General features: G+C 38.0%; 2 protein-coding genes across 2 annotated transcripts in view; one reads left to right on the top strand and one right to left on the bottom strand.

Moving 5' to 3' along the window:
• Positions 1–18,443, top strand: part of trim32 (tripartite motif containing 32) — a 44,986-nt gene extending 26,543 nt beyond the window's left edge. The window contains exon 3 of the mRNA XM_008424383.3: positions 18,341–18,443. Within this exon, the coding sequence (XP_008422605.1) occupies positions 18,341–18,364 (24 nt within the window). The 3' untranslated portion in view covers positions 18,365–18,443. The remainder of the gene's footprint in view (positions 1–18,340) is intronic.
• The window catches only part of astn2 (astrotactin 2), a 271,553-nt gene that overhangs the window by 78,427 nt on the left and 170,204 nt on the right, over positions 1–22,922 (bottom strand). The window contains exons 12-13 of the mRNA XM_008424385.3: positions 20,987–21,153; positions 18,754–18,942 (exon numbers count right to left, since the gene is read on the bottom strand). Coding sequence (XP_008422607.2) covers positions 18,754–18,942; positions 20,987–21,153 — 356 coding nt within the window. The remainder of the gene's footprint in view (positions 1–18,753; positions 18,943–20,986; positions 21,154–22,922) is intronic.

Genomic DNA, 22,922 nt, shown 5'->3' with positions numbered 1-22,922 from the left:
AATCATCACTGATTTTGCAATCTCCACACTGGACCTCAAGAAGCGTGGATTTTGTTCCTATATGCTCTCCCGCCTGACTTTGGTATCTTTATTTTTATAGAGTCCTTTTTTTACTTTGACCATCGAACAATATCCTCTTCTTTATTATTATCTCTGTTTTATTTTAGTCCAAATGAGAAAATTCTAACATTTTCTCTTTTTAAGGACTGGCTTAATATAAGGAATGTTGCAGCTGTAGCTCATGTTCTGATGTTGTGGCCCTTGAAACACTGAACTCTATTCGCAAACTATGGCTTGTGAATTTGCCCCAAATTCATGATGTTACTTTGCTTAGCAATACTGTGGCTGCCCCTGTTGTTTGTGTACGTTTTTTCTCAGACTGTAGTTTGAGAAAATTTAATGCAGTTAGGTTTGGGATTCTGTGAACAGCCAGTTTCTGAAGCAATGGCCATTTGTGACCTCCTGGTGAAGGGTGTCCACACCTGTCTGCCTCACAACTGTCAGGTAAATGGTTTTCCACATAATGCTGTAGATCCGAAAATAAGATTTTTGTAGTAAAATCAATTTGTTTTGTTACTCTTAATTTTCTAACATTTTAGTGAAACAACTATAAGCCATGATCATCAGAATTAATAACACTTCAGGTATTCCACTTAATTTGTAGTGAATATGTGCTGCAATACATGAGCTTCACAACTTGAAAAAACTTGGTGAGATGCACCTGTAGCTCTGTGGACTTATGAGCACAGCTATAAATTCATGAGCAAGTCTATCTTAAGCAAGAGAGGAAGAATACAAACAGGAAAAAATATTACAATTCAGCAGAAAAACTTGGCTTTTGGCAGAATTGCATCTTAGCACAAGGCAATTATCCCTAAGATGCAGAAGAGGTTGCAAAAAATGTACCTTAGAGATTTATCAACATTTACGGGAGAATAAAAACTAAGGAGTACTTTGATAGAGAAAAATACATACTTCCTAATTTGCAACACCAAACAAAATTAAATTCTTTCTAAAGTATTATATGCAAGTTAATCAAACCACATTTCTTCACACTGTATCATATGACATTGTAACATTGAGTTATCATATCATACTGTACTGCCCCCTTGTTGTACATGTTTTGTTGATGAATTTTAAATGTAGTTTAATGCCATGTAAATTATGTTTTCCTAAAATTGAAATATGGTAATATTAATACTAATGTACTAATATTAATTCTACTTCTAATAATAATAATAATAGCATGGACTGAATACAATACCAGGGTTGACTATACATTGTCTCAATGTTCAGAGCAACAAATTGTAGAAGAAACTAGCAACTGTTCAAATCCTGATAAAGAAATTATACTGAAATGTTAATTCTGAGAACAATCAACTAAATTCAGAAAAATAATCATTAATTACAGAAATTAATCACGATTTTATAACACGTAAACATGTTTGAAAAAGTCATTCCCCCTCTTTCTGATTTCCTGTTCTCAGTGTTTGTTACATTTAAGTAACAATCCATCCATCCATCCATCCATCCATCCATCCATCCATCCATCCATCCATCCATCCATCCATCCATCCATCCATTTTCTTCCGCTTATCCGGGGTCGGGTCGCGGGGGCAGCAGCTTTAGAAGCTTGTATCCGTGATCTCGTTCTTTCGGTCATGACCCAAAGCTCATGACCATAGTTGAGGGTGGGAATGTAGATCGACCGGTAAATCGAGAGCTTAGCTTTTTGACTCAGCTCTTTTTTCACCATAACGGACCGGTACAGCGCCCGCTTCACGGCAGACGCTGCCCCAATCCGCCTGTCGATCTCCCGCTCCCGTATTCCCCCATTTGTGAACAAGATCCCCAGATACTTAAACTCCTCCACTTGAGGCAGGACGACCCCCCCTGACCCGGAGAAGGCACTCTACCCTTTTCCGGCTCCAGACCATGGCCTCGGATTTGGAGGCACTGAGCCTCATCCTGGCTGCTTCACACTCGGCTGCGAACCGCTCCAGTGAGAGCTGCAGATCACGATCTGATGAAGCCAACAGGACCACATCATCCGCAAAAAGCAGCGATATGATCCTAAGGCCACCAAAACGGATCCCCTCAACATCTCGGCTGCGCCTAGAAATTCTGTTCATGAAGGTAATGAACAGAATCGGTGACAAAGGGCAGCCTTGGCGGAGTCCAACTCTCAACGGAAACGAGCCCGACTTACTGCAGGCAATGCGGACCAGACTCTGACACCAGTCATACAGGGACCTGACAGCCCGTATCAAAAGGCCCGGTACCCCATACTCCCGGAAAACCCCCCACAAGACCCCTTAGGGACACAGTCCAACGCCTTCTCCAAGTCCACAAAACACATGTAGACTGGTTGGGCGAACTCCCATCCACCCTCCAGGACCCTGCTGAGGGTGTAGAGCTGGTCCAGTGTTCCACGACCAGGACGAAAACCACACTGCTCTTCCTGCTCTTAAGTAACAAACATCTGCTCTTAATTAACAAACATCAAACCAATTTAAATATTAATCAAAGACAACACAAGTAGACACCAAATGCTGTTTTTAAATGAAGACAAACATTGTTCAAAAATTCTTATTTACTTGTTATCTTTGACTAATATTTGCATTTGTTTCATGTCCTGAAACACTGAGTATGACAAACATGAAAACACTTTTTTCCTACCACTGTGTATTTTATTGTGTACTCCTTAATGTCACTGTTTTATCGCAAAAATATCCTATTATTCCTGTACATGTGTGGTGTCTCCTCACATTGCCTAAAAACTGTGGGAGGAGTTTTTAGGTTAGGTTAAGTTGTCTCTCAAAAATTGTCCTTTGGCATGTCTGTGCACACTGTTTGTCCTTTTGTTGCCCTGCAATGGACTAGGGACCAAGGCTCCAGGCTTACATGAAAGAATGACCAAGATGATGGATGGATAAATTATATTTAATTTGTTCGGATGAGCCTTCGTCAATCCTGAGAGAGTTTACTATTAACCCCAACCAGTTTGTTCTCTTGTGAAGTCATTATTAGTGAAAATGTTGCCGTTTGATATATGTTGACTCAACTCCCCAGATCAAGCTATGGTGTGCTCACCAATGAGATGATAATTACTGAAAATTACTAAGGAGCATGGAAATATAACTGTCTCTGCTGAATGCCTGGGAGCCTTGTGGGTTGCCAGATTCACAAATTATTCATGTTGTGGTGTCGTTCTCATTTTAGAGGTGAACAGTGAGAAGGAGGTTTAGCTGAGTGCCTTTCACAAGTGATTTTGTGTTTGTGATTACTGTATTTCTTTTTCAGCTGTTACTTTATGCTCATTTGTGAAATCTCTTTTTTGTTCTGAAAGAAATGTGTTGAAGAAAATTGTTCCTCTGCTGCCTCCCAACACTTCCTCAGCTCTTCTCCAGAACTAAAGCTAAAACATCAGACCAGAGAATTAATTTTGTCACGATGTGAAAACCCTTCAGGTCATTTCTGGTAAACATGCTACCATAAGTCTTTTATGAAGGAGTGTTTTTTGACTGGAAACTCTGCTATTAAAGCCTTGGTGGACTGCTGCAGAGATAGCTGTCCTATCTTATCTGCGCAGAATAAAGCTAGAAGGGCCTTAGTCCATCTTCTCAGTTCATACAGCCGGCATGCTATCTAAGTTCTGGTGATTTCAAATGTTCTCAAACCAGCAGAACTTTCTATGTATTCTTCCCCAGATCAATTCTGTCTTGGAGGTCCAGAGACAATTTCTTTGATTTCATAATTGGCATCTGTGCTCTGACATGCACCGTCAACTACCCAACCTTATTTAGACAGGGCATGTGCCTTTCCAAATTAAGTCCAATCAGTTCAATTTACTACATGTGAAATCCATATAGATGTTGAAATATCTCAAGAATTATCAGCAGAAACTGTTCAATTTTGAGCTTCACTGGCAAAGACTGTGAATACTTAAATTTGATTTGTTTGATTTGTTTGTTTTCTATTTTTTACAAATTTGCAAAACATTAAAAAATGCTCACATTGTCATAATGGGATATGTATGTGTAGAATTATGAAGTAAGAGATTGATTGATTGGCACAACTTGCAAAAGGACTGTAACATAAGAGGAACAATTTAATCACTGTGAATACTTTCTGTATTCATGCTAAAAATGTGGTTTTCAAGTGGGAACATGTACGGCTGTGTGGGGCTTACAAGTATATGGTATATGGTATTGACCATACATTTCTCCTGAAGTGTCAAGTAAGTCAGTGGAAAACTGTGTAGTATACAGTGCTGTTTAACCACAATATTTAGCAAGAGCAGCGGCTTACTCTGTCTCAGTCACTGGGCAAAATGGACAACAGATTGTATTTAAATATTCCGAGTTTCCTTTTAGCGTTACTTTGAAATGACATTTAAGAGTTACTGTCAAAGATCACTTTGAAATCCTGTTAACCTTTAAGGCTTTGCAAGGTGAAAGCTCCTACTACTCTTTCCTATTAAAGTCTTACTCATCAACTCAGAATCTGAGATCAGCTAACCAGAGACTGCTCTTAGTATCTCAGACCCATTTTAAAATTGCGGAGATCGCTCCTTGAAAGCAGTTGCAATTCAACTGTGGAATATGCATTCTTGTCTTATTGTGTTGATAATATTAATTCATTTAAAGGGAGGCAAAATATATATTTTTTAATTCAGACAGACTTTTAGGTCATTTCTATGAAATTATTTTTAGATGTATTTCATTCTATTTTATTTTTTCATTTTGTTTTAGTTTTTTCATTGCATTTTATGTTTATTATTTTAAAGCACCTTAGCGATATTTCTCTCTAAAAGGTGAAATATACATAAGGTGTGGATAGAAAGTTTAAGCTAGTGGCATGACAAGCAGTTTCTTTGGAATAACTTTTTGTCAGCTACTCAATACTATAGTCCAGTTGAACATTGAAGTATAAAGAAAACAGCAAGTAAAAAAAAAAAGACTTTTATCTGCTTCTATTCACTGTTGTGTCTAATTAATGTCATGTCAGGTTATTTTGTTTTTTTGTTCAAATTAACAACAATATCAATGCAATTTACAATGTTCTTAAATTATTGCCAATTATGAGGAAATACGCAACAAATCAAATTAATTCCTTTCAAACTCAACCCAAGCAGCAATGGGTGTGCAGCAAAAAATGCAAAGTGTTTTGGTTTGGAGAAATGAGACTGTTGGCCCACTCATCTGAGCAGAAACCGTGTCTACCTTAATGCTGCCAGACTTTCTGTGTTTCAAGAAAAAAATGTCCAAACACTCATTTGCTGCTGTGATAAATTATAGACAGACTGGCTTATTGTAGAGCATCTTCAGATCTCTGTGTAGGTTGCCTAAGCTACATCTGTCCAAGCTACTGCTACAGCTTTTTGTTCCTGATCTAAGACTACATGGATAATACCGTATTAATATTGAAATGAATATATTAACTCTATGTTGGGTAGCCATTATTTCATGTACTGCTTTGAGGCGTTTTTTTCATACAGAATGTACACACAATTCTGCAACTTTCAGCCGTGTCCTTAAGGCTTAATGCTCAGTTCCTTTCTTTATTGAGTTTTTTTTTAACATACTACTTCTTGATTTTGAACATGCAAATAAATACGAATGCCATGAGCTACAAATATAGAGAATAAAAAGTTAAAGTTAAAGCATTTTAAGTATGATTAATTTAAATATACACTTTTTTTTCTTTTACAGCTGATAAATAAAATCTATTTGCAGCTGTAAAACTTCTCAAAAATATTCGCAATAGGTGATGATTATCATTTCAATAATTTACTGAACTTGCCAGGGTAAAACCTTTATATTTTGTATTTCAGCAAAAATATTACTGACACAGGTTCAGTGAGAATATAATTAGAGCTTCAAAAGAAAATCATTGTCCCTTCACAATGACTACTACAAAACACAATTTCTGGGATAGAAATAGAAATCCCTCGCAGTTCTGGCTAAAGTGAAAAAAAGGAACAAATGCTTCACCGGTAACATGGAAAATAAACATCTGACTTACAATTTTCTACATATTAAAAACATGAAAGGTGATCATTTTCTTGAGATTCTCAATATAAAATATCATCACACTTTATCTACTTCTGCTAGATTAGGATTATCCTCAAGACTCCTTAAATTAATATAAAACCATCTCAAAAGATAGAATTTAAAATATGTTTTTGAAACACACTAGCTAAAGTGTTGAGCAGGGCTACCCAAACTTTCTCATCCTGCTTGCTCGTGCCTAGATGGAATCTTAGGATGGAGTAGCAGCTCTGATCATGTAATGACAGCTAAAATGAGAAGCGTTTTTGATCCTATATTAGGATCGAACCCGGGTCTCCCAGAAAACTTCCCACAGAAAACTTGCTAAGCCCGATGGTTGGGTGGGAGGGCAGTCATTCATCCAGCGGCCCGCCATGTTTTTTTTTAGTTTAAAACGGTTTAAAGTTAACAGGAAATTTGAAAATATCACTTGATTATTATTATCACATAACACATAATGTTATGTGTTAGAATTAGATTCATTACTTTGACTGGAAGGTATTAATACCTGAACACCAGGGGTGAAAGTAAGGGGGTAAGGTAGGGTACTGCGTACCCCTAAAAGATTTAGCGGGGGTACGCAGTACCTGCAATAGAGGGAGTGGCTGTAAAAAATCAATGGGTTCACTGTGCAGCTGTGAGTGCGCCCACTAATCAGCTGTGACTGATTAGTTTTTCAAGAACAATCTAAAACACGACAGGTCATGATGCTAGGCTACTGATCCTTCTGTCTGGACACATGATCAATATAACCAGTTTAAAAGCTAAAATAAATGATTATATGCCAGACATGGAAAACTGGAATATATATATATATATATATATATATATAGCCTACCTCATACCATGAGAGACATTGATAAGCATGTCATGCCGGCTCAGATGTCGACCGGCCAAACAAGGTCTCCGACTGGTGCTGGGGAATGATCCATGCCTACTGGCTGAAGAAACTCACTGCCCTCCATGAGCGACTGGCAACTCAACTGAACCAGCTGCTACAAAATGGGACTCACCCTGAATGGTTAACTGAAGGGCGGACAATCCTGATCCAGAAGGATCCCTCAAAGGGTTCAGTCCCATCCAACTATCGGCCAATAACCTGTCTCTAAACAACATGGAAGCTCATGTCAGGCATCATAGCGGCTAAAATAAGCGGGCATATAGATAAATACATGAGCACGGCACAGAAGGGCATCGGCATAAATAGCAGAGGAGCCAACTCCTGGTAGACCACACAGTCGCCCGAGACTGCAAAACCCGACACACCAACCTGTGCATGGCTTGGATTGATTACAAGAAAAGCCTATGACTCAATGCCACACACTTGGATCATTGAATTCTTAGAGATGTACAATATCAACAGGACTCTTAAGAACCTCCATTGCAAATTCGATGGGGCTATGGAAAACCACCTTTGAAGCCAACTGCAAACCACTTGCACAAGTGTCCATCAAATGTGGCATATACGAAGGCGATGCTCTGTCCCCACTGCTGTTCTGCATAGGCCTGAACCCCCTCAGCCAAATCATCAACAAGACTGGCTATGGATACCGACTCAAGAATGGAGCCACAATCCGTCACCTCCTCTACATGGATGACATCAAGCTGTACGCTAAGAGCGAGCGAGACATCGACTCACTGATCCACACCACCAGGATCTACAGCACTGACATTGGGATGTCATTCGGACTAGAGAAGTGTGGTTGGATGGTTACAAAGAGAGGGAAGGTCGCCCACACAGAAGGGGTCTCACTCCCAGAAGGAACAATAGCAGACATAGAGCACAGTTACAAGTACCTAGGAATACCACAAGCAAATGGCAACATCGATGACGTCACAAGGAAAGGAGCCACAGCCAAATACCTCCAACGAACAAGGCAAGTCCTGAGAAGCCAGCTCAATGGCAAGAACAAGATCCATTCAATAAACAGCTACGCCTTACCAGTAATCAGATACCCTGCAGGAATAATTAGACGGGCCAATGGAGGAGATAAAGACCATGGATGTTAAGACTCGGAAGCTACTAACCATGCATGGAGGGTTCCACCCAAAATCCAGCAAGCTGAGACTGTACACGAGCCGTAAGGAAGGAGGCAGAAGACTAGTGAGTGTGAGAGCCACTGTCCAAGATGAAGCATCCAAGATCCATAAATACATCAAGGACAAAGCCTCAACAGACGATGTGCTCAGCGAATGTCTCAGGCAATGGGGAACAGAGGACGAGGTGCTCGAGGTACCGTCATGGGAGGACAAGCGCCTACATGGGATGTACCACCGACAAATAACTGAAGTGGCTGATGTCAGGAAAACCTACCAATGGCTGGAGAAAGCTGGACTCAAGGACAGCACAGAGGTTCTCATCCTGGCTCCCCAGGAACAGGCCCTAAACACCAGAGCAATAGAAGCTCAGATCTACCACACCAGACAAGACCCAAGGTGTAGGTTGTGCAAGGAGGCCCCTGAGACAGTCCAGCACATAACAACAGGATGCAAGATGCTGGCAGAGAAAGCGTACATGGAACGACATAACCAAGTGGCGGGCATAGAGTACAGGAACATCTGTGCAAAATATGGACTGGAAGCCCTGAGATAAAAGTGGGGAACACCCCCGAAAGTGGTGGAGAATGACCGAGCTAAGATCCTGTGGGACTTCCAGATCCTGACAGACAAAATGGTAATGGAGAACCAACCGGACATTGTGGTGGTGGATAAACAACAGAGGAAAGCCGTTGTGGTGGATGTAGCAATACCAAGTGACTACAACATCAGGAAAAAGGAGCAGGAGAAACTGGATAAATACCAGGGCCTCAGAGAGGAACTGGAAAAGGCCTGGAAGATGAAGACCACAGTGGTCCCTGTGGTCATTGGGGCCCTCGGGGCAGTCACCCCCAAACTGGAGCAGTGGCTAAAACAGATCCCAGGAACAACATCAGACATCTCAGTCCAGAAATGTGCAGTTCTAGGCACAGCCAAGATACTGTGCAGAACCCTCAAGCTCCCAGGCCTCTGGTAAGGATGAAACAGACCACCCACGGAGGGTGAGAAGGGAAATTATATATATATATATATTTTTTTTTTTTTCTTTTTTTGGTCATACTACCCCCAAGAATTTAAAATTATATTCACCCCTGCTGAACACCAACTATAAAGTCTTAAAAAATGCAAACATTTTAAAAAGACTTAAATAAATAAGCAACTCTTAACCTGGTGGTGGCACACGTAAAGCCTGGTGGCCCGCCAAGCTTATAATACATTGGGGGGAAACCCTGGTCTTCTCATTCTTTACGATTTTTGGCTGGGAGAGGAGGAGACAATGTGGTGTTTGATCAGCTGTTTATTACACAGTGATGGTTTTTGCAGTCAGTGTTTACCTGCTCACTTTGATAGGGTTAGTGTTTCGGGGTCCAAACTCTACTGTGCGAGACATTTTAGAAGTTCTAACATGCCTGAGCAGAAGTCAAATGCAATTTGTTTGAGGGCCTATCTAGTGCTTGCTTCAAACTGTTTTGTGGTATTTGATGGTTAGGAAATGAGATGTAGGCACAGGCTGTCAGCATGTGCCCAAAATGGATTTCTTTCTTTAGTGACTAACTTGAACTAAAAGTTGCATGTCAGCTAGTTCTTCATGCCTTAAATTTACATTCTCTTACAGTTCTTGACATAATGAATGTCTGTGCACGTATAATAGAGAGTTGAGGTGATTTATTTGACAGCAACAGAAATATTCACCTCAAGACTGATGGGCAACCTGCCACTCTGCTCCCACACTTTTCACACATACGTCTCTACAACTCTTGGCTGGCCCATCACTTCTGTTTCTGAGGGAATTAAGATGTTTGTACTCTACATACAAAGACGAAATTAACATGGGAATCTTGAAAAACAGACAGCACATGTGTTTTTATACAGGGATTTTACATAGAATTATTGGTTTTCTGGTATTTCACACATGCAGTGACGTGTCACAAAATCTCAGTTAAGATGCAACTTTATCATAAAAAAACGTTAAATGCTTGCACAACTTTGTATAACTCACTAGAGATTTGGTGGTACATCCAGCTCATGAGACAAAACTAGACATGATATTTTAAATGGATCATGAAAATGAGACAAGATTTTGACAAAATCTTTGCAAAAAGTAATGTAGTCTTTTTTTGTTTTCACAAATAGAGGAGGTTGAGTCGGTATGCAAGTAAACAAATGTGTTCTAAAGAAACTTTTATTAGTGCAAAATAATTCAGCCCAGATTTGACAAGGCAAGAAATTACTTTGTGTCTGGGCAAAAATAAATTATTAATAGAATGAGTTAGAATTTGATTCATTACTTTGATTTAATGCGCTTTTGAAGTGGAAAACCCACAGTCTCTCTGAACAGTTGCTTATTGCATAGTTTGATCATATTTGCTGTGTGCTTAAAAGGTTGGATCCAAAGTATAGCATTGAGTTCAATTTGTAGGTACAGGTAAACAAATTAATAATAGCAGTGAAACCTATGCATTGGCTCGGCTGTATCTCTCTTTTCTTTCTCTCCCTGTAAACGCGTTCAAACCATCAAAGCTCAAGTTTTCTTTGTCTGGCTTCTAAAGCTAGCTCTACCCATTGTTTTATAGTTATATTGTTTTGTCGTTTAGGCCCAGATTTCCCATGTGGCAATAGTGCATCACCTCCCCTCCTTTACACTAGTGATTAACTCGCTGGCTAGTTAGCTCACCTTCACAAACACACACATGCACGCGCACGCACACGCACGCGCACCCCCCCCACACACACACACACGCACACGCACACCACACGCACACATGCATACGGCTGTACTACTGGGTTCTTGGTGCCTTCTGCTAACAAGGAACAAATCTTCCATCAATACATGTTCTGGTTGTGACACACATCTTTTCTGATCTGTGATATTGCTGCAATCTCATTGTATGTACAATGTTGTATTGTTAGTTAATTAGTTTCTTAGTTGTCCTTCATTAATCTCTGTTTTATTATAATTCAAGATTAGATTTTTATCAGCTTTCTTCTTATTATTTTTTTCCTTTTGGCTTAATAGTTTAGTTGGATATCGATAGTACATCACAGATTGCTTAATATTTTGACTGTAAAGGTAAACTATTGTGTTAATATAATATTTTGGAGAAAAGTTGTTTAGGCTTATCATGTGTGCAGTATTTGCTGTCTAACAGCATTAATACACTTGATCCCTGTAACACAAAAGAAGGATATTAAAATGTGTTAACGTTTAACTTCTGAAAAAAAAAAAAAAAAAATTGTTTTTGTCTTTGTTGTCAAGCCTCAATAATAATAGTCTAGTAAGCAGCACATTACATTACAACATAAGCAAGAGGCTGTGTAGAAACTTACAAATAATGTAACATTTCTAATAGAAGGAAAAAAAATATTTCATTTTGATTGATTGCAAATGTTTTGCAATGGCATAGAGAAAATGAGAAACAAAGATATTTGAGGGAAGCTGATTTTATTTTCTTCTGAAACAGCTCAGTGTGATCTGTGTGGTCCATAATACGAAACAACAGCTACAGTAGGAATAGATTATTATAAGCCATAAACAACCCGCAGTCCGTGAACGTCATTGGTTAATAAATCAAGCGTCTTCTTTCGGAGTAAAATATACATAAGCCACACCACGCGTCAGAGCTGTCGTCTACAGCATACATAATGGCTTGGTTTAAATCTGATTCAGTTAAATAAAGATTGTCTGAGGGACTCAAGTCTCAGACATTGACTACATATCAATCTGAAATGTTTGATTTTATGTAGCCCAACCCTCTCTCTCAAACTAAAAGGAGCATCTGCGGTAGCAGCTTATGGTCTTCGGATAGTGTTTTCAAACCATTTGTACATACTCCATCACACTTTTAGCAATTATTTCTTCTACTGAGTACCCAACATGTTGCCAAGTAAACAACTTAAGACGTGTGAGCTTCTTCAATGCTTTTATAAATAAGTGTTGTTGATTATTCAGACAATAAGGGTTGATGACTCCATGAAGACAATAGGAAAACTCCAGAGGTACTTACTTTGTTACTTTAAAATAGTCTTAAAAATAAATGTAACTTTGTTTTCAGCTCAAAAACCCACAACTTCATGTCGAGAACCCATAAAAAAATAGCCTACACGTTTCAGATTACACACTGACAACTGGATAGTGCCTTTAAAAACTTCACATTGAGTAGAAATGTCATGTGTCAATGCATCCCAATTAGTTATTAAATATTAGTAATTAGTAACGTTCACCTCACAGTGTCAACAGCGTGCCCGGCGAGAGTAATTTGAAATAAAATGCATGTGTTACCGGTGTAAATCAGGTGCTTTATTTCTGTATTTTAGAAATATTTTTAGAAAAGTACCCGAGAAGATGTGAGACAAATAATGTAATTCATATCATTTAATTTTTTTTCCTTTGAGCTGCTGATGCAGGGGAATGAAGTGTTGGGTAAGTGAGAGGGAATCGGTATGCTGCTGAGGCAAGAGGGGAAAAAAAAAGGGGATGGGTGATGGGGCTGAGAAATAAGAGTCACATCTGCATTTCAAAGATGTTGTGAAGAAAAGTGCAGAAAATAGGAGTAAAACTAGCAAAGTGCTGCTATAAATACACAAAGTGTGAAGTGGAATCTAATGGGAGCAAGTGTTTGTGAAGACAAAGCTTTGGTTCTTCTGACAAATGGCACAGTGGATTTGAAAATGTGGAATAAGGACTTAAGTGAGATGACATGCTGTAATACACATGTTTAATTAGCAGCACTGGGAGTCAAGTATTAGACTCCCATGTGCTTGGCTTGTGTGGTTAGATTTACAGTGATGAATAGAAAATGTGATTTTTTTAATGCCTTAAATAACTGGAATTTTTTTGTTTGAAAAAGTTTTATGTTCTTGCCTTCAAATTATCGGCTGATTGTGAATAAACAATTATTTTTCCCCCAGAATAGAGTTAAATTCTTTGAAATCACCGATTGGATCAAAATTGGTGCAGCAGATCAGTCTATGTTATGTTTTCTTGCACTTAGTTTCAAACAGACTTTTCACCAAGACATGGGTGTTATGTATTGAAGCACCCACAATCAGCCTGAAAGTGTGTTTTGCCCGTCATCTGCACGCAATCAGCCAAATGCAAGGGAATATGTAAGTACAACAGTGTGTGCATCTCACAATTAATATGGAAATTTTTCTGAGCTTCCGGGAGCAGGTGCAAACTGCAAAGGTGTAATAAAGTGAAGAGTGTCGAGACGGGAAAGAGAACATGTGGTTCTCTGCAAATTACAGAAGTCTCTCCGAGGACAAAATGTACCCAACATTCTTGGAAAGATAAATAACCACAGCAAATGACCAATTTATAAAGCCGGGAAAAGGGTGGCTGGAGTGCTGTGGATGAGTAGTCATTTGATGCTTGGTAGGACGAAACGGCATTTTGATGAATTATTCATCGAATATATTTAAAGATATCCAACAAGTATATTTACCAGCCATTACTTTGATTGTAAGGAAATGTCGTACTGTTTTTTGACTATATTACCAGAGCTATAAACTTTTCTGAGTGTCCTTTTTAAATCACAGGCAAGTAATAGATTTATTGCACACTTAGTGATATATTCGGAACAATTATTTTTGCTATTATGGCTAACCGCTAAAGCTAATCCAAAAACCAGTTTCTGAGTCGCTTAAAAAAGTTTAAGTACAATCAATAAAAATGTATTTTTAATCCAGAAATGTAACAGACTACATCATTTGGAGACCTCTGAATTTACTGAGAAACAATTCTCAGGTTTTTACTCGCTGAAAAATAATTATAAGAGATTAGATGTAAAAAGGTGAAAATAGTAATGTTATAGCTTGACATAGGGCCCGATCTTAAAAAATTCAAAATAATGAGCGTTAAATTGCTTGTTCAAAAAAAGAAAAAAGAAAGAAAATGCATTAAGCATTTTCCATGTGGCCATACAAAGATTGAGGGCAAATGTAATTAACGCTGTAATAGTGGTGCGGATCTCCTCATTTAAGTGAAGATCAACTGTAAAGACATCAACAAAAGCTCTAAATAGCTGTACTTAACGCTGCAGCACTTTATTTCCCCTCATAGACAGACAGATTTAAGTGATTTTAAAACAGGCATTGGTAAAAGTCCAGTTCAATCTTGGCTTCAGTACAAATGTCTCTCCTTCTCAGAGTTTTATTTGACCTGGTGTACAGACCTACAGTCTAGCGGTATAGAAACCACTGTGCTCCCCACTGCTTAAGGGCAAATGGATCAAGACTGTCTCTCTCCTGTGGTTAAAATCTCTAAACCGTGCCATTCTTTTATCTGTCAAACTGTGCTCTGTCAGTGTATCAGAGGCAGTTCCCAACTGGTTAAACCTTGTGAAACATTAGAAAACATTTGGTCTTTTCCCATATTAGGCTGTAGACATGCCAATCATGTCAAAGTAATTCTCTGAAGATGGATGTCGAGGCCCATTTAACTTACAGCTCTTAAGGTGATCAAAATAAAAATTCGCACTCCAGCTCTTCTTCCCTATTGTATTTCTTGACACGTGGCCCTTGGGCACACACAGATGCAAAGCCAAGTCAGTTCAATAAAACAATGCAAGCTTTATCTGAGTTTTCTGTGCTCTGCTAATGTTTGAAATCTTTTTAATGCATTAATAAGCTCATTTGGGTTTGTGTTAAATTCTTATTCAAAAAGCAGTTCATTTTGTTGCAAAGTACAAAGGTTCACTTTAAGTAATAATAGGAATTCAAATTAGAATATATTAAGCAGAAAATTACAAAGTGAATTAGCTAACTTTGTATAAGGGATTCATACAACAAAATGCCAATGGAAATATATGAAAGTTATATTTTGAGGTCAGGTCTAATTTTTATTAGAAATCTGTCCATGACTGCACAAACCAGTTGGATTACGTAAACTTGACAAGTGGTTCACATGTAGTACTTGATTATAATTTTATGAAAAGTATGTTCAATACATGGTTAAAGGTTGCTAGTTTTTAAAAGGTGCTTTTAATCTAACTAATAAGTGTCATGGGAACCCATATTCTTATGATTCAGTGCCATCTGCTGAGACAAAGTAGAGCAAGGCTCACGTTCCTATGATGACTGTATAAATCCATCGGATCATCTGCTAGTCCTCTCTAGCTGAACCAAGAATAAAGGAAATTTGTGTCAGGCTGACAGGTGTACAGCAGCACTGAAAATGATATGTTGCTATGCTTTCCAGGCCTCTTGGTTGTTTAACAATTATTAGCTGATTAGATAGACTGAAGCCAATCTAATCAGCTGATGAGGTAACGTCTTACATCATACATCTGGTTAGCTTGTAAACTCCATCACTCTTCTCCATTTTTTACATCTTCAGCAAGTACAGAGTGACATATCATTCTACTCTTTGTAAGAAACTATTACAATAGTAGTGTAACAAAAGCTCACTTCAAAAAAATTCAGAAACCCTTTAAAATTCTTCTATCATAATTGCAAGCAGTGACAAACAGATTTGAGAGCTTACATTAATGAAATAGGTAAAGATGTTTTGTGATGTTCGCATTCTGCAGGACAAATGTACAAAGCAGCCAGCTTTAAAAAGTCAAGTGAAGATACTGTAAGCCGCTCCACTAAGATATACAATAGGAAACTGGATGTTCTGCTAATATGTCTGGCTACACTTAGCCCATTTAGTGGAAGATGCAGGAAGCGTGAGCGGCTGGTAGAAGGAAATAACTTAACACCAATAGTACCAGCATCCTTTCATTCTGCATCAAGTGTGAACAGAAAAACATTTTTCAAAGAGCCTTTCAGTGTACTTGTAAAATCCATAATACAACCACTGAAGTCCAGAGTGTTTCTTTGAGGATGAAAAATCTCCAGCTGAACTCCTGGTGTCCTCTGCTTGGGTCTGAGATGATGCATGCACCAGTAGCACACAGGCTTTTAGTTTTCTTAGTAATTTCATTTCAAAATGGTAGTAGTTGGAAATTTTACCAAAATAACTATTAAAACCAGCAATCATTTTAGCCCTACCTCATCATTATCCTCTGAGTTTTTCATGTAGTCTTAATGGTATTTCTTCATCTTGTTTTTAAGTGATTCTATGCAGATTTTAGCTCCTATTTTAGTTTTTTAGAACAATTTATCTGAGAACACTGCTGGTCCGATTAAAACAATACATTTCTTGAAACAATATCCTGTCAGAGTTGAATGTGTGTCTTTGATTGTCATCTCTTTAAATAGCTTGACTGCTTCACATTTTTAGACACCTGGATGATTTTTTTTTTCTCCAACACCCAGATAATCCTCTGATTCCATCATGCATCTAATAGATTTATATATAGCACTGGGGGGATTTTTCTCAAACAAAAATTGATGACTTTTCAATATGTTATGGTAAGGGGTTCTTTTCTCTTTGGATTTTATTTCATCACTCAAATACAAACTAAAGTACTGCAGCGCACTTCCCCAAAAATATCTGATCTTCATTCTTTCTCCCAGTGTTCTACTATGTGAGAAAGGCCCGCATTTAAACATTTGGACTACATTTGTACTACTTGGTACAAAACGAAGCACAGGCAATGAGCTAAATCTAATAGTCCAGATTGCTCCACTTTGATCTCAAGCCCTTGTGTTTTATTTTGTTCTTTGCCCTAAAACTCAACAGTAACATAGACGATACATTTTTAACTGGGATACTTGCAATGATTAGCATGCATTTTTACATAAAGGTGGATTTCAGTAAATGAGAAAAATCACAGAAAAGATAATTTATTTTAAAATGTGAATCTTGTAGTACATTAAATACAACCTTTCGTGGTGGAACTCAAGCTTTCATTCCTCTTCATTTGGATGAATATGGTTCATCTAATGCAATCCTCATATTCAGTTTCTCAATAGGATGTAATTATGATATAATACCAGTGCAAAATTAACACAAATTGCAGCCAACTGAATCATATTTACATTTAATAAACAGCACAGGTCACAACTGGGTTTGCATTATTTACTGCATCCAGTGCGGTTTGAAGGCAACCAGAATATGGCTCTGCGGAGATGTTTTAGGAACCCTATGTTTCTTTACAGGAGCCTTTAGCTAATTTGCATTGTTAGTTCAGGTGTCTCTCATTTTATCATACTCTTCTGTTGATTTTCTGGGCTTTTAGGTCTGGCAAGATTGTCATCCAATCATGCATGGCCAAACTATTGTCATTAAACAAGGCAGGACTTTTTTGGAAGTACTTCTTGCAACTGCCAATCCCAGCAGGTGAATGAAATCAGGATATTCACTAAGTTTGTCAGGTTTAAGTAGCTTATATTTTTCTGGTAAATGCCTGTACTAACTTCAGACTTGATAAGCACATAGCAATTAGGCACAGAACCAAAAATCTGTGTCTCCTCTATGTTCCTCCAGACTCTGGGGCTTTAATTCTAAATTGAATGTCTTGTTTTTTTTTAAAGAGGATTTTGAACCATTGAGTAAAATCCAGTGCTGCTTCTCCTTAGGACATGAAAGATGTTTTTTTTATGCCCTCCCTGGATCAGGAGTGGTTTACCACAAGAAATGTGACCTCTGTATTTCATCTCCTGCATACATCCACATTTGGTCACTCTTGTGGCACTGGCTCCAGTCCATGCCTTGTGAATTTCCTACAGAACTCTTTAAAAAATGTATTTAAACAGGTGACTTAATTAGTTAATTTGAGTTGGCTATTGGCTTCTACATAGGCTGTATTGTGGGTATAAATTTAGTAATTGTAGATACATTTTAAACCGCAGTTATGGTGCATCTATCTTAAAGGCAATTGCTGTTCTTTTTGAATTACTTTTGGAAGTTTATATCAAGTGCAATTATTTCCCCCGAAGTATTGACCCATCAAAAACATATCGTCAGCTCTATAATAAAAGGAATTGTTTAATTTCACTTTCACTGTTAGAGACTGTTCAGTGTCTCATTACAGTACGCTGTGTCTCACACTGTGACTCACAGGACCTACAGCAGGTAGATAATGGTACCAGCCATTACAATTATTACTTTTTTTATTAGCCAAGCTGAGACACTGTGACCCACAAGGCAGAACTGATGAAAAGCACAACATGATAACACGTGGAAAAAAAAAAAAATGCTGATATAAAAACTGGGTAATGGAGGAATGAAACAGGCAGAATGGAATGAGTAAAAGATATACAACTAATGTGAGATATGATTTGAGCACATTTTCTGTGTGTATTGCATTCATGCATAGATAGACCCTCATCATCTTTCTGTATTATGCTTTTCATTACAGACAGCATGCGACTTATCACAGTGAGCCAGATCTTCAGGAGGCTGCCGGTTGAAGGAGAACTGCCAAAGGATAAGTCTCAATCCTTACTCAGCCATCACTCTCTCTCATACACTTCTCGCTCTCCATGCCCCAAAATACAAAGACGATGCACACACATCTGTGCAAGCAGAAAGGCAGTAAAACCAACAATCCAGACAGCTGGTTTTGAGAGCTTCTTCCAGGAGGTCACTAATAAGAGAAAACTTCTCTTTAGATATTTTTTTAAGGATCTGAAAATTTGCGAAAATTTGCTACTATGTCAGCAATACGCATTTTTAAAATTACATTTTGTGACTTCTCAGTATAATCTGAAAAGCGTATCAAAAAAGCAACATCTTGTGTTAGTGTTATGTGTGTATTTGGACATAAATTACCGGAAGGTCATTTGGAATATCTGTCCCAAGTTGACTTGCTGCGTTTTGTTGTTGTATCCATGCAGCATCTCACCAAACAGAGTGTCATTGAAGTGGACATCTTGCCTCAGGCATTTTTGTCCCTCACAGTTCTCTGACTGCAGGAGGCAGGAGCGCCCGTCTCCTGCCAACTTGTACTCCTGCACGCATCTGCGGACAAGGAACAAGCTGTCAGCGTAATGGAAGGTATGTGAATGTACACACAAACACACACAAAAAGGTGAAAGGTCTTGTTCAAAGAAAAAAGAAAAACATATAAAAAGTTTCAGGTGATATAAATAAAGGACAGCCAGGGACATGCTCAAACTGGCTGTATCTATATCTATATATCTGCATATGTCTATATGTAAAGGACTGTTTTGTACCTGAACTGCAATGTCTTGGCTCATGTCTGTAGTGCTGTAAAAAATACTAAATTGTACCAAGTAATTTTGTGAAGTTTTCTGGTGCAATTACCTTAGTACACTCAAAATAAGATAACACTAACTTACTATCAACTTTTCAGCAAGTGGTTTTTATGATTTAAAGCACGTTAAACTTCCTTGTTACTGAAATATGTTATAAAAATAAACTTGACTTCAAAAATTCCTTAATATCGATCAAAAAGTACTAGGTACACTGGCAGATTGTTTCACTTATAACAAGACATTCCTCCCATGTGGAATTAATGCATATTTTATCAATTGTATATGTATAAAGAATTGAACATAAAAACAGAAAAATTACAATTTGATTTGAAGGTGAAAGGACATCACACTAACAAAGGACTAAGTTACATTTTATATGTCACATACAGTGTTTGCAGATTGTTTTAATTTCTAAATGGGTATTAGACTGATGAACATTTTTAATTAAAACTTTGCCATTAAAACCCTTATTAACAAGGAAGCAAAGTTTCCTGCCAGCAGATGCCATTCGGACAGAGCCATAGAAAAAACGTGACATATTTCCTTGTTGCTTTTAGAAGTAAAACAGCAGCCAGAAAGTGCTAATCAAATGTGCTTGATTAGCTGATTATTAGCAGAAGAGGCCACCTATGAAAAAGCAAAACATTTGGCAGCTTGCTGGTTTATTACATTGCATACAATGGGGAATATATCACCACAATTCTGCCATGGTAATGCATTTGAAATTTATGTTTAGGACAGATCATAATGCACTGACAAAAGATACATTATAAAAACATAAAAAATAAAAGAGAATATGATAGAGATATTTTTCTTATGTAGCAGTGTGTTATTGTTAGATCTTATCAATACTACAGGGGAGAGGCTGCACGCAGCTTAAAGTTGCTTTGGAATCTGTCATTGAGGACATGTGTGTTAATACAACACCAAACCGGAAAAAGCGTTAGCAGTGAATTTAGATGAGCTATTTTTGCTGCTCTCCAGTCTGGGGAATGTTATAATGACATTTCTAACCAAACTGAAGTCTCTCAATATAAAGTGAGACATTTCTTTTTTTTTTTTTCACAAGGGGTAAACCTGCAGCTGCAGGGACGATACTCCCTTGGAATTTCCAAGAATCTTCCAAGGAAATTCCCCAAAGATCAGAGACTGAAATACTCACAGACTTTAAAATAAAAAAATATAAAAAGGCAAGCATGGCTTTTTTTAGGAAGACTTTTCTGAAAAAAAAAGTTCTCTTTAAAAATACTATGTCAGTACAACCTTGGTTTATAAAGTTGCACCAGGATGAACCACAGCACGTCTGCAATGACATTCATCTGACAGATGAGACCAAAGTAGAAACGTCTGACCATAATGCACACCACCATGTGACCCCAGTCATTAAGCAGTGCAGTGGTGACGATTTGGGATAGATTTTCAGCCTGCACACTTAGCAATCACTGAGTCAACCATGAACTATACCAATAGATTCTAGGGTTACAGATGAGGCTGGTGTATGACAACTTAAGCTTGGTTCAATCTCGGTCAATCGTAAAAGTGCTACTGTGGTCCAATGAAAGTTCAAACCTCAGCCTGATTGAAACACTGTGGCAAAACCTTAACCTGCACACTTTAGTGTACGGGAGCAATGTCGTAAAATTTCTTCACAATATGTTATAAAGTCAAATGAAGACAAGTATGGTTTCAGAGATAATTAATTCTGAAGTGTACTAAATAATTCCCATGGCTGGGTTTACGGCATGGGAACAGTTTTTACACATTTTATTTCTAGTAGTCATTCTCACCCGCAAAACATAAAAACATTGTTGGATGTGGGATCATCTTCCAGGGGTACAAGCTGCTGAAGGCACAGCTGTTCACAACCTCCGTTGAAGCCATCCGTGCAGTCAACGCCTCTGGAGTAGTCATAGCAACCTGAGCCATCCTTCATTGGTCTCAACCCCTCAGGACACTGCGAGAAAATGGATTAGGAGAAGGAGGAGGGGAGGCGGGAGACACATGGAGGGACAGAGAAGGGAAAAGGATAGATTAGGGACAGGGAAGAGAACAGAGAGGCAAACGAGCTCAGATTGTGCATTTTAATCAGGACGACAGGGAAATGACAAGATGATGATTGATGTGATATCAAACATAAAACAGAAGCCCTTGGACCTTGGATTTAAAAGAAAGAATTCTCAAACACAATAAAGGCTTCTCAAATTGTAATATAGATGTTTTCATGTGATCACATAGCAAAACAGAGCAAACTGGTGGCTCTTATCATAAACACAGCTCAGTTCGATACTTGCTTGGATAGACACTCCACTGGCAATAAGATCTGTGTGTTGTTTTTTTGTTTTTTTCTCTATGCCAGGAGCAAAACTCCAAGTGTTATGTCGTTCCGATAAAGCTGCGCACTGACAGGAGAAAAAGCAGCGCAGGAAGCTTTAATGTTTATCGGATGAGGGACGGGTGTGTGTAGTCTGTCCCTAAACCAAGGACTAAAGAGGGGAAATTCTTGATTCTGGAAAACAGAGAAAAACTGAAAAGTCATATCCTCTGCCTCAACTTTAACAAATAATCACTGTATATTCTCTTGATGTGTCTTTTTAAGGGGAAGTTTTACAAGAGTTTAATATTTTAAAACATTGAAATTAAACTGTTTCCATTGAAACGTGAGTGCATTAACAAAATCAGCGATAACTCACTGACATTGCCCAGCAGTAAGCTTCCACTTTCAAATCACATTATGCTGAGTTTAAATACGCAGAATGTAAAAAAACAAAAAAAAAAAAAAAAATAAAACAATAGACCCAATGCTCTAACTTTAGATTGGCTAATTTACAGAACAGCCACTCATTTTTGAAGTGGATTTCAATAAATTATGACTCCTCCAGCTTAAAGAACACTAATTGTGCCTGAATACAAGAAGAGCAAATGCATACTTAACTAATAGGGACTCCATTAAAAATGCAATTTTACTTATAATTAGTAACTTTAGACTTAATAGACTACTTATAATGATTTGAATTGCCTCATCCATTTCGGACGTAAACAAAAGATTAGTGCACGCATGAAATGGGTTGGTTCAGCTTATGTACTAGCAAAACACTTGGGGGGAGGCACTATAGATAAGTATTAAAATGAAAAACCTACTCAAAGTGATGTCATTGACAGTTGGAAAATACAGGAATAAGACTGATAGTAAAAAAAGATATCAAATTCTTGCAATGTTGCTATGTTCGTAGATCATTTTTGAACTGTTAAACTGTAACACTAAGGTGACTTACTTAGATTATTTCTTAAAGTAATTTGATATTAAGGGAATTTTGAAAAAAAAAATACATAAAAACTAAAAGGGTGCTTCTGTTTTTAATGTAAATTGTCCCCACAGCAAGGTTGAAATTTCACAAGTTAGTAATGTGTCAAGACTGTGCATGCATTGTATCCCACTGGGTGTGATATGAGACATAAAGCAACAACAAACTCAATTGCAGGTGATACAAAGCTACATATGCATATACCATAAAGAGGAGGCAGTATGTATGTATATATATATATACACTATTGAAGTGAGTTTCTTTGAATTTTTGACGGTGTTGCCTGCTAAAGCTGAATTTCATCAAACTGTTCCCAGTAACATGCAGCAGAGGTTTAAGTTCCTGTCAATCAGGACTTTCTTCAAAGCTGCAGGTGTTGCTGCTCTGTCGTCTTTGCCAATATTAATATAACACATCTGCG

The sequence above is a fragment of the Poecilia reticulata genome, chromosome 12 (genome assembly GCF_904066995.2).
Source record: "Poecilia reticulata chromosome 12, P_reticulata-male-v2, whole genome shotgun sequence".
NCBI classification, from domain to species: domain Eukaryota; kingdom Metazoa; phylum Chordata; class Actinopteri; order Cyprinodontiformes; family Poeciliidae; genus Poecilia; species Poecilia reticulata.
The sequence above is the reverse complement of the archived record's forward strand: the minus strand, read 5'-3'. Positions and strand labels throughout refer to the sequence as shown.